A 16298-nucleotide genomic window follows, 5' to 3' on the forward strand; every position below is an offset into this window, starting at 1 on the left:
GGTAATTTTTAAATCAAAGCTAAACGGCCAAAAATAATCGACAAGCTATAAAAATAAGTATATTTTTATATAGGGGATATTATTTGGTAACGTAAAATTAGAGAAATAAATGCTACATTATTAAATCAACCATTGTAGGCATTTAAAATTATATTAATGAATCACACATATTTTGTCCTTCTTATCTGCATTTAATGGATAGGAATTGATTTTAAACTCTTTTGTTTCATGAATTATTTATTATGAGATTTTTTAGTGCGTAAGAAATCACCAGATCCACTTTCCTGTATTTTTTACAATGATGAAATAATTTCTGCAGGACATACAGTATGCTGATTGTTTAAACATTAATTGTATCTTTGAAACAAATATATATAAATAAATTTTGGGATGAAGATTTTAAATCAAAATACTGATTTGTTTAGCATTCATTCCTTCGTTTAATTTTCACACGAATAGTACATCGTTCAAGGCCTGGAAGCAGGGAGGTTGGCGGCGAACACCTGGTACGCCTGCCAGCATTCTGCATTTGTTGGAGCAATCAAGGAAGCAGGGGGGTTGAAGCCAGCCGAGCCACCTCCGGGAAGTTCAATGGTGTACGAAATGGGAACGTTAGCCTTTGCGTAGGCCCAATCGTGACTCGTTCCATAAGCGAAATCTACATTGAAATAGCATTGAAATAGAAAGGAGTAGTTAAATTATTTTCGTTTAAATTCCAATTCCTTACAGAGCACATTTGCGGCAGTACCCACAGTGTAAGAGTTTCCATTCACAGATTCAATAGCAGCATTTGCTTCTTGGGCAACACGGTCCTGAGAATACCATTTGTATTTAGTTATTTTTTTATACTATTTTCTTACCAATTCGGCAACGGTGGGTGGCAGCTCAGTAGTATGACCCCACGGGTACAGAATGTACTGCAGGGAACAGATAATTAGTACTAATATTTGGATTACTCAAAACTTTAATCACTTGTCCGTAACTGTGGATGGAAACGTAGGCGGTGATGCTGGGGTTAGCGAGGAGGAAATCGGCAATAGCCTTGGCCTCTGGCTCAGAGAAAGCGTTCGCTCCCGGATAGGTTGCTGAGCAAGTGTTGCTGTTTTGGTCCTCTGAATAGCATTTATTTAACAAAGTGAACACAAAAATATTTAGAAAAAAAACTCACCATTCCAGAACTGGTCAAAGTTCCTGTTGGGATCGGTGCCAGTGCAGAGTCCGCCAGTCTGGCTGCGGGTCTTCCTCCAAAGGCGGTCGTCCGACCAGGTGTAGGCGTAGCCGTCAGGGTTGGCCACCAGCAGGAAGTACCAGTCGTTGGCGTCGAGCAGAGCCTGATTGTTTCCGTTGGCCAAGTTTTCGGTCAGTTCGTTGATGGCGAAGAGGGCAGTGGGGGGCCCGATCCACTCGCGGGCATGCAACACGGAGTCGAACCAGATGGCATTCTTGCCGGGGCCATTGGACAGTTTGATCAATCTGAGAGGACGACCTTCCGTCGAGGTGCCGATGTCGCTGACAGTGACGATATCAGGGAAGGCGGCCGACACTTCATCAATGTAGGCCAAGATCTAATAAATTAAATTGTGATGCATTTTCGATTAATTTTAAAATTGCTGTACTAACCTCCTCGAAGGTGAGGAAAGTGTCCAGGTTGGGAGCACGACCCTCTCTCTTTTCCTGGGCGCGGATTTGAGCGATTTCCGCACGTTCCTTTTCAATAGTACTGGAATTAAATTTAGTGCGTAAGTAATTGCAACCAAAATCACAAGATAGGCATTAAAAATTTCATTTTTTTTTTAAATTAGCGAGATTAAATTTTTAACATGACATAGCAAAGTGGAAAATAAAAAAAATTGGAACCTAAATATTCTAGAGGCATTTGGATATGTCGTTTCAAAATTAAGTTATTTTTTTCAAAGCAATGTAATTGTTTTATGTTGGTAATTTATGTTTCAAAATATGTTTGCTACACAATTTAATACAAAAAGTGTGAGTTTCTTACACTCCAACATCCTCAATGAGGAGTTGAGGTTCCAGGTTCAGTCTCTTCAAGTTGTTCCTGAGGATGACAACATTTTCGCGCGAAGCCATGATTTCAGCCGACCGACCAACGCGGGGAGTTATCCAGAAATCGAATTCGGGTCGCTCAAGGAAAGGAGTCAGTTTGTTAACATCCTCATTGGTCAGGACCTTGGTCTTCAGCACCTGGTACCTGAATTCTGTTGGTTGAGATAAATAACTAATAATATCGATCTGCAACTTACCCCGAGTAAGATTTGTAGCCCAGGGCTGTGCCCAGCAGGGCTAACAAAAGGCACGCTGCCAACTTCATCTTTAAATGTAAAGATTCGCAGCTTCGCCTGGCAGTATTTATTGCAAGGAGCCAAGCTGATAACGAGACTATCTCACTATAGCGGCTCTTGATTTTCTGACTTTGTTCCCAGCTACATTCGATTTTGTCAACCGGTTGAACTGGAAACATGTTGCGAAAGTTGATAACATTAAAAAAACGTGCAATAATTTTATGCACGAGGTTGGTTGCCACTCAATTTGAATTTTATCAGCTCGCGTTTGAGCTACATCAGTACAAACTACAAATGCCATGGGATTTCATTATAGTTGGTTATCTTTAATTTTAAGGACCATATTTATAATTTTGGGAATTCCTCAATGATCATCAAACTCCGGCTCTCAAGGGAATTTTTTTATTACAGACGCGTGAACATAATTGAAAGCAGCGTTCAATTAGCCTTTGTGCGGCGGGCGGTCGGCAAGTTGGCGGCAATCACTTTGTACGCTTCCCAGGTCTCGACGTTTGATTCCACAATCAGCGAGGCGGGAGGGTCGAAACCAGACCCGCCGCCACGCAACTCAATTGTGTAGGCGAGAGGAATGCCGGCCTTGTCGTAGGCCCAGTCGACGCTGATGCCCAGAGCCTCGTCTGCCGAAACGGAGCAAATTTGTTTTACGGGCAAAAGCGTTTGCGGCACACACACGGTGCTTGAGTACTACTCACACAAAGCGTCGTAAGTGGAGCCGACTACGTAGGGGGTGTCTCCGATTGCGGTCAGCGCTGCCGTTGCCTCGTTCGCAACTCGGGCCTGTGTTAATCAAATTATTAAAGTTTTAAAAGTGTTCCTAGAGCTTTTAACACTCAATTAAAAGTAAGCTGATTTGGTTAGTTAATAGGGACGGAAATTCAAATGTTCAAAATCTCGAATAGGGGAAAGATATTATGTTTCAATTCAATCCTTAAAATTCAAAACCTTAATTCATAAAAAATTTCAATACGTCTTCATAGGGTATTTTGAACAGTTAAATATTAATTTTGACCATCTCAGTTTGATGATTTTTGTCAATTAGTCCTTAAATTTTAAACTAATATTTTTACCAATTCGTCAACTGTTGGTGCTTCTACGGTGGTGTCTCCATAAGGATAAAGAAGATACTAAAAAAATGTTAATCACAATCTTTCAATTAACAATAGTTAGATGTGTGTACCTGGCCGTAACTGTGGACAGCGACGTACGCAGTGATACCCGGGGTGGACGAAAGGAAAGTCGATATCGCTTGAACTTCAACTTCAGAATTAGGGGCGGTTCCTGAGTAGGTCTCGGAGCAGGTTGAACCCTGAGCTGAAAATGATAAATAGTCATAGCTGTTGATGACCAGGGCAAATTGTCTTCAAACCAATCCAGCTGTAGTCGAAGTTTCTGTTCAAATCGACGCCCTTGCACAAAGCACCATCGTTCTGATTCCTGTTTTTTCTCCAGAATCGATCCTGAAATTTATGAATCAGTTTTATTTCTATAAATAATTCATGTTGTACGTTTTCCCAGGCGTACACAAATCCGTCAGGGTTGGCCACCAGCAGGAAGTACCAGTCGTTGGCATCGAGAAGGGCCTGGTTGTTGCCGTTGGCCAAGTTTTCGGTCAGCTCGTTGATGGCGAACAGGGCGGTGGGGGGTCCAATCCACTCGCGAGCGTGCAGCACTGAGTCAAACCAAATAGCTTTTTTGCCAGGGCCGTTGGACAGCTTGACCACCCTGAGAGGGCGACCTTCGATGGAGGTGCCAATGTCCTGAACCGACACAATGTCAGGGTAGAGGGTCTCGATTTCAGCGATGTAAGCCAAGATCTGAAGTGATATTAAATTCGGTTTATTTAAATTTTAAAATGCTAATTTAGGACCTCGTCAAAGTTGAGATAACGGTCAAAGCTAGGTGCTCTCCCAAGAGCATTCTCTTTCTTCCTAAGCGCTTCGATTTCCATCCTCTCCCGCTGCACATACCTTTGAAAAAGCATGCCTTTATTGCCGTGAGGAATATCATATTTCGCTCTTACTGCCCGACGTTTTCCAAGTGCACCTTAGGGGATAAGCCCAATTTCTCAAGGGCGGATTCCAGCTCACTGGCGTGCTCGGCTGACACCATGATATCCAATGGCCTGCCGGCACGCGGCATTGTCCAGAAATCGAACTCCGGCCGATGCATCAAAGAGCCAATTTTTCCAGCCATCGAGGCATCCAAGTCGATCGTCCGGTAAACGCGATACCTGCAAGAATAAAAATAAATATTTTCATTTTTTTATTGCATTGATGCTGCTTTGATAGAAATGCAATTTAATTATGATATTTATTTTCAATTTGGTAGAGGGACACTAAATTTTCGCAGTTTTGGAAGGAAACTAATTAAAGTTCGTAAAGAACGACCTTTTTTAAATGTCTCGAAAAGATTATGAATTTCCTGTAACCCCTGCAATAACCAGAACTGGATAATATAGGCCTTTTTCACAAACAGGCATGATGTGTCCACACGACAAGCATGCCATGCCTCCAACTTTTTAATTTGTTCAAACAAACTAAACGAATGGCTTAATTATGTAGCAATTGTGATTTGCCTCTGGTATTTTAACATTTATTGAATTTTTTTGAAACAACCATGGTTAAATTGTGAACACCTACATTTATAATTTTTTCGATTAAAAATTTAAAACAGTATCCAATTCAAGACTTTTTAAAAGATGTACGAATGTTTTTTTTAATTTAGTAGTGTAGAAAATATGTCTCAATTTTGTCAAAATTCGAAACGCTTAATTTCAATAAAAACAGAACGGATATAAGTGTAAGTTTTATTTAGTGCCAAGATTTAAATTTATATTTCCTACTAATCAGAGTTAAGCTTTCAAATAAAATTATATATGCACACGCAAAAGTAAAAAGACAATAAGAAGTTAAATGAAAAAGAGAACAATTAATAATAATGTCAATCACCCATCATAAGACTTGTAGGCCGCCGCAAGGCAGAGCAAGGAGGCACAGAGCAAGAGCACCTTCATCGTGAAAACCACAAAAGTGACAAACGATCAATCAATAACAAGGGAATTTCACAACAAATCAGTCGCACGCACTGATCTCACCGAGATACGGATGAAAATAAAGAACATAATCTCGCGTCTCTAACGAGTTTGTTTTTAATCAAGGTAGACTGTACCGGTTCCAAGAAGAGTGCTCCACTTGCGGTGGGTAAGATGCCTATCTCGCTCGGCTGTTGGTTCGTCTTGCAAGTCTACATATCTCTTTTATTATCGAGAAAACTCGTTCTTTACATGAAATATAAACTGTTTTCCAATTGAGAGAATATTTAAGAGTGTGTTTAGAATTAATTTTTAATTAGGTTGAGCAAAAATTGCTCAGGAATATTTTTCAAACTAAATGGCACACGGTATAAATAACATTTTCAAAGGTCTGGTTTGCTGACAAGTTCCGAGATTGCCCAAAATTGCACAGACACATTTTTTATTTATTTTCTCCATTAAATTTTAATTTTTTTAAGTACTGGCTGCACAGTCTTGGATTTTCATCACATCTAGATATTTTTTCATATTTGACGTGTGAGTGTTCTCCATTTTTGACATTCTGTGTCAGTGTCTTCATAACGACAATCTCTAGTGGTTATGCAACCGGGCAAGAAGTGCTGTCGAGCGGGTGGCCTGTGCTTTTATCACAGAGACCCGTAAAAATAACATTTATCTTGAATCGATTTCGCCAAAATTGAATGAAACACTCCGTAATAAAACCACTCCCGTCCTCCCTTAAAGAATAGGGCTAAGACGTTTTTGTTCCTCTCTCCCCCACAAAATCGAGTCAAATTAGTGAGTAAGTGTGTGTTCCAGGAAATGAGTTTTGAAAGGAGACACCGCGCGCGAGCAGAGCTAAGAGGCAGCACGCTTGCGCGGCCACTTCGCCGGCAGGGTCCGATCACTGCAAGCGGGCTGCCTAATCGCTTTATTTTCGGAAATGAGTGAGAGTGACACCAGCAGCAGCTTTGGCGACCCCGTCCTTGACTACACCTCGGACAGCAATGAGTCGCAGTTCTTCTCTGGAGTGCCCGAATTCGCTGTGATGTCGCCCGAAGAGGACGCCATGCAGTTCGAGGTACGACCCCCCACTTGTCACTCAACTTGACGCCAGGATTTGCTTCGATATCTTGGAAAATCAGTGTAAATTAATTACGTTGAATGGAAATGACTCTGTAATGTCTAAATGTTCTTTATTCCAGGAGAAAATCTGTCAAAATTCGAACTGAGAGTAGTACATTAAATAAATCAAAATAAACCTCTTAAATTTTTATTCGCACCTAAGACAAAACTGTCCTCTTGATTATGAAATAAATTTAAACGGAGCAGCAACATCATCAAAGATTATTTTTTGCCAAGATTATTTAACATACCCACCACACCCGATTTCTCATTATATTGCAAGTTATCAAAATAAAAACATTGGTCTTTCGGCTGGTTCAAAGGGCTTCTTCTCTGTTTTTGGTGTAATCATTATTAAATAGGAAAAGTAATCTCTAGATAAAATGAATTTTTGCCCTAGGTCAAAAATGAAATAATTCAGTTGTGCAGATAATATAATAAAAATTTGATCCACCTTGATATTTTTATTGCCTGGTCAATCCAAAGAAATTTTGTTTTTATTTTCTCTGCATTTGTTAGTTATGATATAAATACTTGCATGCACAATCCTGGAAAAATTCAAATTCATCTAGACATTTTATATTCCTATTTAATAAAAACCTTATAAAATCTTTTCTAGCAGCAGTCTATATTTGATAAATCCCTTATCGAGTGAAATTTATTTATTACAGTTCCACTCTATAATTATTTTTTATTTTGAATCTTTTATAAAAAAAGAGCTAGCGTACTTAACCAGCAAACAGCAAACCTTTTGTAGTATAGCAGAAATCAATAAGCATTAACCGACAACGTGTGTTCTAGGGAACGTACTTTCGTCACTATATAGCAACCTTGACCTATATATCGCGTTGTTTTTTTCACCCACCCCTGCAACCCTGGCCGTTAGTTTGAATTACCGTTCGGCAATCTAGCCTTGCCCAAGACCACCCCATTAAAGATATTCAAAGTAATTAGACATAACTGGCTAATCCTTTGCAAAAGGTTTAAATAAATTTACGCAAACTGTTCACTACCAGGACATTCATTATTTTGTTTGGGCAGGTCCAGATCGTGGTACGACCCATGACGAACGCGTCTGGCAGCGAACAAGCCGGGTCCAATATCACAGTGAAGACCAAGTCCCCAAGTCGGGCGACGGCTCGCAGCAGAGCCTCCAGTTGCAGCAGGACCCCGTCGAGGTCTCGGCAGCCGAAACCGCCGCCAATATTGGTCCGCAGGGACTCCAGCAAGCAACTCTGCATCCAAGGCACGGCCATCAAGAGTCCAACACCCCCCACACCAGGCATAAAAAACTCTTTGACTCCAGGTAAGGAGACGGAAAATAGTAACACACAAATGAAATATTTTAAGTACATAAGCAGAAATAATTGTGCAAAATATTAAGATCTAGATATTACAATTAGTTCTCCACAATTTAGTTTAGAGGAAAGAAAAAAGAGAAGCACATCTGACATACATTTGAACTTATCGTTTCTCTTTTTCTCTTGTTCAATTTACACGGTTGAAAATTGAATTTAATTCAAATTCCACCAGAACATTCGCTTCCATTAATTTTCCTTCATTCCATTTCCATTCAATCAGGAGAGGCTAGAAATAAATTAAACTCTCTTTTCATTCGAGCCTTTGACACGAATTCTATTGCATCTCTCATTTCGCGATCGACCGTTTGTCGACGGGGGTGACAGGAAGGGTGGGCGGCGAGGCGTGGCTATTGACACAAGAAACATTATCAGGCTGCGAGTCAACAGGTGCCACCAACAGATTGGGCGCTCTGCGCGTTCACCCGCTCGCGCGAGAGAGGGTAAATAATTTATCAGCGCTCACGCTAGGAAAATAAACACATACTTTTTGCCCCCTCCTCTCTCTCTCTCTCTCTCTCTCTCTCTCTCTCTCTCTCGTAGGCGGGCAAATACCGGGAAAATTAATGCTTCGCAGATAAGAGCTAAAAGCAGCCGAGCCGCGAGTGTTAAATAGAGAAACGCGTTTTTTATGACGAGCAGCGCTCTATAAAATACGGATAAAAGGCGCTTTATGATTGCGACAGGTCTCGAAGTTTGCGCTTGCATGCATTCATCGGCAGGAAAATGCAAATCCAATTTTTCAATTATCTCTTGAGAGGGGTCAAGGCCCCTGCTAATCCACTTTTTAAGATCTTCCATGGGCAAATAATTTAATATCCGCAAGGACGAAACAGGGGTGATTTGAAATCCACTAAGGCAGGTCAACAAAAAGATATAAATTAGTGCTGTTATCAGTGTGTCGAAAACTGGGACAAAGATATGGAATTTTATTGTTGCAATTTTTGTATTGAGAGAAGCGCCGCACTCATAACGAGTAAGTAGGGTTGGGAGATCGTGACAAAAAGACGCTTTTTATACGGTTTGTAAGATCCAAAATATACAGTGTTTGTTTTTAGTCGTTTTGCCCGTGATTTTTTCCAAAAAGATCACATGGTCAGGGAAAAGTAATGAATTATTTAACCTCATTTTATATTTTCTTAAAAACAGTTTTTAATTCATATATTATGTAAGGTTAAACCATTTTCCGGCTTTAGAAGTGTTTAAGATGGTTTTCATCTCATAGGAAGTTTTTTGACAATTTATAGTGTTGCTTAAAGGTTTTAAAACTGCGTGATTCAGACTCATTTGTCATCAGTTAAATCAGACGTTCAGAGAAAATAATGCATAACATAAATACAGAAAAAATCTATTATTTTATATCGGCTCTTCAACTATAACTGTGCCACCACTTCCTTGCAGTACAAAACAATTTATCAGAAAAATTTATTGTAGGTTGTCGCTGGAGGGAAAAGAAAAAGGTTGCACAACTGCATGCGCGATTGGGAAAGCGAAAGAAAGTTGTCATGCGAGTTGCATCAAAAAGAGTCGCGTGCACCGGCCGCCGCGCGCTGGAATCAATTCCCTGGTGAATTTGGGCCGTGAGCGGCAATGCAGCACTTAATTAGATTAGAAAAATGTAATAAAAAAATCGAGCTTCTCATAACATTTGAAGGGAAAGAGATAGCCGCTCACCGAATACCAATTAGCTAATTCGATTCCGCGTGCGTCTGTCACACACACCCAGAAGTAAAACAATGAGCTGCGTGTTTGTATTTGAATGTATGCCAGCACTAATTATTCAACTAATTATTTGCACCAAGCTGCGGTCGACAGTTTAATTTGCTGAGCCAACAAAGGTGCTTTTCAATTAGCGTTGCGGCCATGATAATTTGGTGTTCCACTCGAAGCACGTCACTCTAGCTGCGAATATTGAACTACGCTTAACATTGATAGAATGCATGTGCAAAAAAAATTGCAAATTAATAGATGATAAGATTAATTATTAATTTGTTTCATGAAAAGCTGATTTTGTTATAATACATTTAAAAGACTGTTTGAGTCAACTAGTTTTGGGCCTTGAAAATGAAGAATTTGTGTTCTACCGAATTCAATTTTTTCAGTTGCAGCAAAACTATTCAGAAAAACCTTTTTTAGCTTAACTTGAAATAATGCTCTCTTTCCACATTTGGCGTTTAAATTAGCTCTAGAAAATCGGCTGCGAAGTTTGCACGCTAATTAAGCGAGGAGCACAATCTCCTTATTTAAAATCATGATTTATTTAATTTATTTTCCCCTTAAAGGAAATTTACCATATAAATCGCATACATGACAATCGAGAGGAAATGAAATGGAACGAAAAAAAATCGTCAAGAAACCTTTTAATTTTTTGACTGGGCAAACTCTGAAATTCAGCTGTTACTCGGTTCTGATTTAAATACTGCACAGTGTTAAGATACATTTTTTCTAAACTCCACAAACAATGGACTCAATGGATCACTTTCTACGTAGCCAACAAAAAATTTCTTTATTACTTGTGTTTTAAGCTGCAGCTACTTTGATGTAATACAAGCTTTAATATTAATTCTCTCTCACATAAATATCTTACTTCTCATTTATTTCCCGTTTCTAAAAAATAGAGCAACGGAAAATTTAAAACTTACAAGTAGTGAAATCATGATTTTTCAACAATAGATAAGTTCAGTTAAAGGCCACCTGTGAGTTGTACAAACGATCAATAATGTTGCAATATGTGTCAACATTGTCAACATCATCTGACATGAAGTATTGCGAAAAAAAATCGCGGCAATTTTCAAGTAGAAAACCGATTTAGAGAGTAGTTGTTGGGAAAGCACAACACACTCATCCTTGGGAGGTGCAGTGTGCAGATTCAATTGCGTCCTTGAAACAAGCTCCCGTTCTCGCGCGTCAATCTGTTCTTCGCTGCTACTGCCACTGTAGTGCAGAGCAAACTTTTCAATTTGCACTTTCGGCCTTGTATATTGCTGGCAGCTGCGAGTGGAAATAGATTTGCTCGTAACAACGATCGCAATCACAATGAGCGGGATTAATGAGATGACTCCTTCTGTGTGTACTGTGCATTCGTGCGCGCGGGCAAAATGAACTGCTAATTAAATCAAGAATAGATGCGCAGCCTCCCTGTCCCTATTAGCTAGACAGGAGCAGCGGCGATAGATGAAATCGATTAGCAGCTCTATCGGCACGCAGTCCCCTTTTTGCATCATGCGAATTTAATGGAGGCGCGGGATTATGAGTAATTAATTCTCGCCACGAAAATAAGCTCGTAAATTGAGTTTCCTCCACTCTAAGAGAATTTTGCGGTGGAACGATGAGCGAATTTGACGTGCAAGAAATATTTTGAGCAGCATTAACATTGGAGGAACAAAAGTAAAAGCAGGATACTCTTCGATGCCAAAAATGAACTAGGACATCATTTCAATTTCGTTTCAAGCTAAAAAGAGACACTGAGGTAATTTTTTCTTATCTATCTAAACGAAATAATGACGCCAGTAGCGAAGTTGGTTTTTTTATTGAGAACAAAACCGGCAAAAATACCTCAGAGCTCCAATTAATTTTTCAAAGATCTTTATGCTACTGGCTGTCAAAGAATATTTCAATAAGGAAATTGATGAGTTTTCTCATGCCACTGAAAGCTGACTTTCGATTGCTTCGTTTCGAATTGATTGTTGCGCGTCGAATGAAGAGTGAAGGTAACCTTTGGCCTCACTTTCTTTGCAGCGTGGCCACAGGGAGACGAAATGCTACGGACAAAGAGTCCCGTCGCGCAAGGGAGACGCCGCTCTGACTCGTTCATCACGCACAATGAGATGCGTCGCGTCCGCGCCAAAGAGGCTACAGCAGGTAAGTAATAAAAGCGCCGTCCTGACGCCGACTGAAAAGGCGACCTCTGACGCCAAATGCAAATTGATACCCTCGCCGCGTTGCTTCTGCGACCGCATGTCGTTTCGGTGCGTGTTTTGCGGCTGTGTGTAGTCCGACCAGCAGCATCAGAGAGCCAATAAAAGCAGCAATAATTCCGATCATTTCCATTCCGATGCCGCAATTGCCCTGCTCCAACTTCAAACACCCACGATATGGATGCTCTAAAGGTTTATTTTATGGGTTTACTGTGGATTTTATATCTCATTTGCCTTCCAGTACGCATGTGAAAAATGTTGTTAACACGCCTTTTATCTAGTTAATTTTTACGAAATTTGCTAAAAATATGAAATGATCCATTCAAGAACAATACTATTTAAACAAAAGATTTGATAGGAATGATAAAAGATATTTTGTTTTCTTGGTTTTTCCCACAATATATTTCGACCTTAATTGCAAACTTAAACGCACATAGTCTTATCAGTAAAATCAGAAAAAAATATATTGACACTTTTGCCTCTGCAGTTCTGCAGTATTCCTCCGTTAACTGCAAAAGAACTAATTATAATTTTTGTAAGAGAATTTTAATCAGACCTTGAGCATGGGAAACATTTTATCATCCTCAACAGATGAAAAGACTAGCATGAAAAGTTCAAAAGGAGAGGAGCATAGACTCCAAAATAGCACTGTTGGGAGAGCAGAGATAGCGATGGACCTCATTAAAATGCGCTGATTGATGTTAATTAAAAGCCAGGGGAAGACGCAAAAGAACAATAATTGATCACGCCCGCAGAATCTAATTAACTCGTCCGTCATAGTAATTGTATTCAATTGTTACATGTCGCGGGCGTAATCCGGTAGCAGCCGCAAAAATGAGGTGCATTCGCAGTGTGCTAATCAATTATCTGCGTGCAGAATTACAAGTTTCGCATTGACCCAAATTCCTATTTGAGCGATCGCGTACACACGCGCGGACAATAGCGCTGAGCCTGTAAAAGGGCCAGGACAGTCGGTTGACGCGCGGTATTGTTTCACCGCGGCCGCCCGCTGTTGGCCAAACAAAAACGCAACGCGGCCTCTCGTCATTCATGTCCACGGCACATTTTAGTGCATCGAATTGGAAACGCAATTTGCTTTTTTTCTGCATTACGTCATAACCTTCATTACCTGCTTTTTACATAATCATGGCGCAGGTTGATCGATAAATTGCTATTCAGATGAAGCGCCAAACAAACTGGGCAGCAAAATAATTTTTCTGTGGAAATGGGAAGTTTTCTAGTATTGATGAATTAATTTTTAAGATCTGTATTGATGTGTGTCTTGTTGAGACTTTTGACACTATTCTTTTCATTTTAATTTGTATATTTTTTAATGACATTTGCAACGAATGAAATTGTACAATATTAAACGGATCAAAACACATTTTTAATAGCTTTGTGCATGTTCCACAATTAGAAGTAACTTGTTTCGTGACCGTTGGATGTTTCAAAAACAAATAGGGGCCCAGAAAAAAACCCACCGGTCTAAATTTTAGAGTCCTCTTAATGACCATTTGCACGTTCTTAACAAGTAATTACTCTCATGATTATTACCGCTCGAATGAGCTTTTAAACTTTTCATTACGCCAATCTAGAAAATCAAACGCAAGCCATAATCTCCCAGTAATAATCTTGGTGGCAGGCGCACATTAAAAGTAACAACCGCTCGGCTGTGGTGCTGTGTGTTAGTTCGCGGGCACAAATCATACAATCGCGGCCGAGCCACAAATCATAAGCATAATCCGCGCTTCAGTCTGCGGAGTGGCGCAAAAATCCGTTCTGAGCACGGAAAACACATTCGAGACGCGCACACTTGTCAACTTTAATGGGCACTTGCGGCTGGAATTTCAATTTGCGAAAGATATGTAGCGAGTGCTGCGCCAGCGAGCGAGCGAATGGCACTTGGGTCGGGTCACAACCTCCCAGTCAGCACCACACAACGCGTTTTCTGCCTTTCACAACCTCGTCTAAACACCCGAGCCGATCAAATATAATGGTGTATAAGATGATACTAAATAAAAAATGTCATTGTAATGTAATTTTAAAAATTTCAATCAACTTTTAACTCAAACAAGTTTGCTCTTCATAAAAAAATCAATTTAAATATCCCTCAAATAACGTTACATCCTGTAGCCAGTTACAGTCACCAGCCGATTTGCAAGTAGGGCCAGCTTCACTAGCAATGTAGCAATCAATGAAAAGACGGAAAAAACAATAAATAGCGAAGAAACAATTTAGGCCGTTAAGCACTATTTTCATTTTTAAAAATTTGTCAACTACGCCAGCCGTAGGAAAATACGATCAGCAGCCGCACCACCAAAATTCGACTACAGCCAGCTCAGCCATCTACCGCTGTTTGAGCTGTTTACTCCTCTTTAAATTTTTCTCTTTATAAAAATACCGATAAAAGTCAGATAATCACGGCACAAGAAAGCAAGACTAAACAGAATAAATGATCAATTTTCACAAATTTCCGTAAAATTTAACATAAAACTCTAAGTAATAAGTTTTTATGTCTGTTAAAATACTTCAAATTCCAAACTGCCCTCCACAATGTTCTGTATTTACCTTCGATAAAATTTGGATTGTTTAGGGATCTAGCTTTGAGAGCGACGCAAAGTGTAGGCCGTGAGTGTGTGACACATCCGCGTACAGAAATATTTCCTAATTTTCGCCGCGGGCCGATTATTTATTCCCTCGTTTCGACTAGGATCCCGCTGGGTCGTCGGAGCGCAAGTTATTGGTCTTTGGCGCGGTCTCTGATCGTCTGGCCAGATACACCGAGAGCCAACCTGTCTGTGTTTATTGTTGCAAAATCTTCCTGGCCGCGCGCGCGATTGATTTCGAGAAACGGCCCGTGCGTGCGCGAGAGAGATTTCAAATCTTCACTGGCCAACCAGCTGGATATAAAAATTTGACGACGCTATAAAACTCAGAGGAAAACGAGACAGGTGCTTTATCTCTGCTCCAACGTTGCGTATTATTTACGCTTTAGAGCTAGCATAGTGCGTCAGCAGCCGCACCGTGTGGACCAATTCGTCGTCTTTAAAGACGCGTTTCGAGTGTCAAACCTATTAACCCCCTGCTGATTGAGCATAACTCTCTGTGGAACAAACAGCATCCCTTTTATTGTTGTCGCAGCAGTGAATGTGTGTGCGAAATTCCTGAGCGATGAATACGCACGAGAAAGCCAAATTAATCTCCGCCGACGGGTATGCGAGGGTGCAAATCTCTCCGAGCAAATTGGATTTTTTGCCCTGAATGCTTTTGTGCAGTGGTGCCTTTGTTATAGCCAGTGCGTGCTATTTAAAACTGCGTTAGCAAGTAGAGCAGTTTCATTCATTCCGCCGGACTGCTGCGGAAATCGAAGGCATCCCCTGATGTAATTGGATCAACATTAAAGGCCGTGGTCCAGATGTGACTGACAAAAAGAGAACAGAATTAAAGGGTCGGGAATCAGAATTGAGTATTCGGGGTATAGATCAAAAGGGATTTTTAGATTTGTATAATAGCTTATTGATTAATTTAAATGCGCACTTCGTATTAATTCTTTGACAGCAAATAAAATGAAATCATGGTTAAAGGTGTTTTGAAGGAAGATATAGAAGAAACATGTGTGACTTATTCAGCTATGTCCTAACATTTTTAAGCTGTATTAATTTTGACTTTGGGGATCTTAGCAGTTTAACCCGATACAAATCTCTGTCGGCAACATGACTTCTCGATTGATATTATTCTACTATTTGCAGATGATCAATTGATTTGAATAATATTCTTCACAATGTGAAATAATCAAGTCAAGATGGAGTGACAGTTATATTTCATATTTTGCCAAATTTCTAAAAAAAAATCTTTTTTGTCACTTGTTTCACTCGATTTCGATTCCTCTCGTCACGATTGATTGCGTGCAAACTATTAGTTGAATTTCCCAAGTACAATTTTGAAATGAATCGCGATAATATAACACGGAGGCAGGTCTCATCACTTGAGTAGCATACAACCTGATTTTCTCATAAATTAAAACGGCAAAAGCAAATTAATACAAACAAGTCAGAGATGAATCGACTAAAAATAATCAAAAAGCACGAATTTTTGCTCCTCTTTTCTTTCTTTCTCTAAACTCATCAGGCAATACAATTAAATGTTATTTCGAATTTGTATTTCATAAAAAAAACAATTTTGGAAGCCACAATTTCTTATTTAAACCATTATTTCATTGTTTTATTTTCAATAGTTAAGAAAAATTCCTCGATGGCTTTCGCATGTGGGTTGAAACAGAAAGCTTTTAGATGCCAATACGAGTTTTTCCAAAATGTCCACAAATTGGCAAATGATTTGCAGAGCCCATGTTAGCAAATTTCATTTTTCGAGAGAGAACGTCAAGACCAATTTCCACTTTTCATTTTATCAGCACAATTGTGCCCTTGTGAAAGCGCGTTAAAAGCTTTTGTGCCATTCCGGCTGTGTGTGCGTGTCAAAAAAATTTGTTGATAAATAATGCAACAAACGTGCGTTTCAGCTTTTGTTGAGGTGGAAGGAACAGTGT

General features: G+C 39.8%; 3 protein-coding genes across 7 annotated transcripts in view; 1 reads left to right on the forward strand and 2 right to left on the reverse strand.

Annotated features, from left to right (window-relative positions):
• Nucleotides 1-416: 416 nt before the first annotated feature.
• On the reverse strand, nt 417-2404 carry LOC135940259 (carboxypeptidase B-like). Its single transcript, XM_065485068.1, has 8 exons — nt 2262-2404; nt 2000-2209; nt 1621-1720; nt 1169-1565; nt 973-1112; nt 861-917; nt 728-812; nt 417-658 (listed from the first exon to the last, which is right to left on the reverse strand). The coding sequence occupies exons 1-8, from the start codon at nt 2327-2329 to the stop codon at nt 468-470; spliced, it is 1248 nt and encodes a 415-aa protein (XP_065341140.1). The 5' UTR covers nt 2330-2404; the 3' UTR covers nt 417-467.
• Nucleotides 2405-2686: 282 nt separating this feature from the next.
• On the reverse strand, nt 2687-5429 carry LOC135940260 (zinc carboxypeptidase-like). The gene is made up of 9 exons (XM_065485070.1): nt 5270-5429; nt 4342-4551; nt 4189-4288; nt 3827-4135; nt 3688-3778; nt 3499-3632; nt 3389-3445; nt 3014-3098; nt 2687-2938 (listed from the first exon to the last, which is right to left on the reverse strand). The coding sequence occupies exons 1-9, from the start codon at nt 5332-5334 to the stop codon at nt 2739-2741; spliced, it is 1251 nt and encodes a 416-aa protein (XP_065341142.1). The 5' UTR covers nt 5335-5429; the 3' UTR covers nt 2687-2738.
• A 760-nt stretch (nt 5430-6189) lies between these two features.
• Nucleotides 6190-16298, forward strand: part of LOC135938572 (probable 3',5'-cyclic phosphodiesterase pde-5) — a 49779-nt gene continuing 39670 nt past the window's right edge. For 2 of the 5 annotated variants that reach the window (XM_065482278.1, XM_065482281.1), the window contains exons 1-3: nt 6190-6433; nt 7519-7783; nt 11574-11696. In XM_065482278.1, the coding sequence (XP_065338350.1) occupies nt 6296-6433; nt 7519-7783; nt 11574-11696 (526 nt within the window). In that variant the 5' untranslated portion in view covers nt 6190-6295. The remainder of the gene's footprint in view (nt 6434-7518; nt 7784-11573; nt 11697-16298) is intronic. The other 3 variants (XM_065482279.1, XM_065482280.1, XM_065482282.1) reach the window with 3 other exon arrangements.

Source organism: Cloeon dipterum, chromosome 3, assembly GCF_949628265.1.
Source record: "Cloeon dipterum chromosome 3, ieCloDipt1.1, whole genome shotgun sequence".
NCBI lineage: Eukaryota > Metazoa > Arthropoda > Insecta > Ephemeroptera > Baetidae > Cloeon > Cloeon dipterum.

Bases quoted from the DNA above. Each gene is read 5' to 3' on its own strand.
- LOC135940259 (XM_065485068.1), bottom strand. From the start codon at position 2,329: ATGAAGTTGGCAGCGTGCCTTTTGTTAGCCCTGCTGGGCACAGCCCTG. The intron at 1,566-1,620 runs GTTAGTACAGCA...TTAATTTATTAG, and splicing joins CTTTCCTCACCTTCGAGGAG to ATCTTGGCCTACATTGATGA. The intron at 659-727 runs GTAAGGAATTGG...ATTTCAATGTAG, and splicing joins TACTGCCGCAAATGTGCTCT to ATTTCGCTTATGGAACGAGT.
- LOC135940260 (XM_065485070.1), bottom strand. From the start codon at position 5,334: ATGAAGGTGCTCTTGCTCTGTGCCTCCTTGCTCTGCCTTGCGGCGGCC. The intron at 3,779-3,826 runs GTACAACATGAA...CATAAATTTCAG, and splicing joins TTGTGTACGCCTGGGAAAAC to GATCGATTCTGGAGAAAAAA. The intron at 3,446-3,498 runs GTACACACATCT...ACATTTTTTTAG, and splicing joins CTGTCCACAGTTACGGCCAG to TATCTTCTTTATCCTTATGG.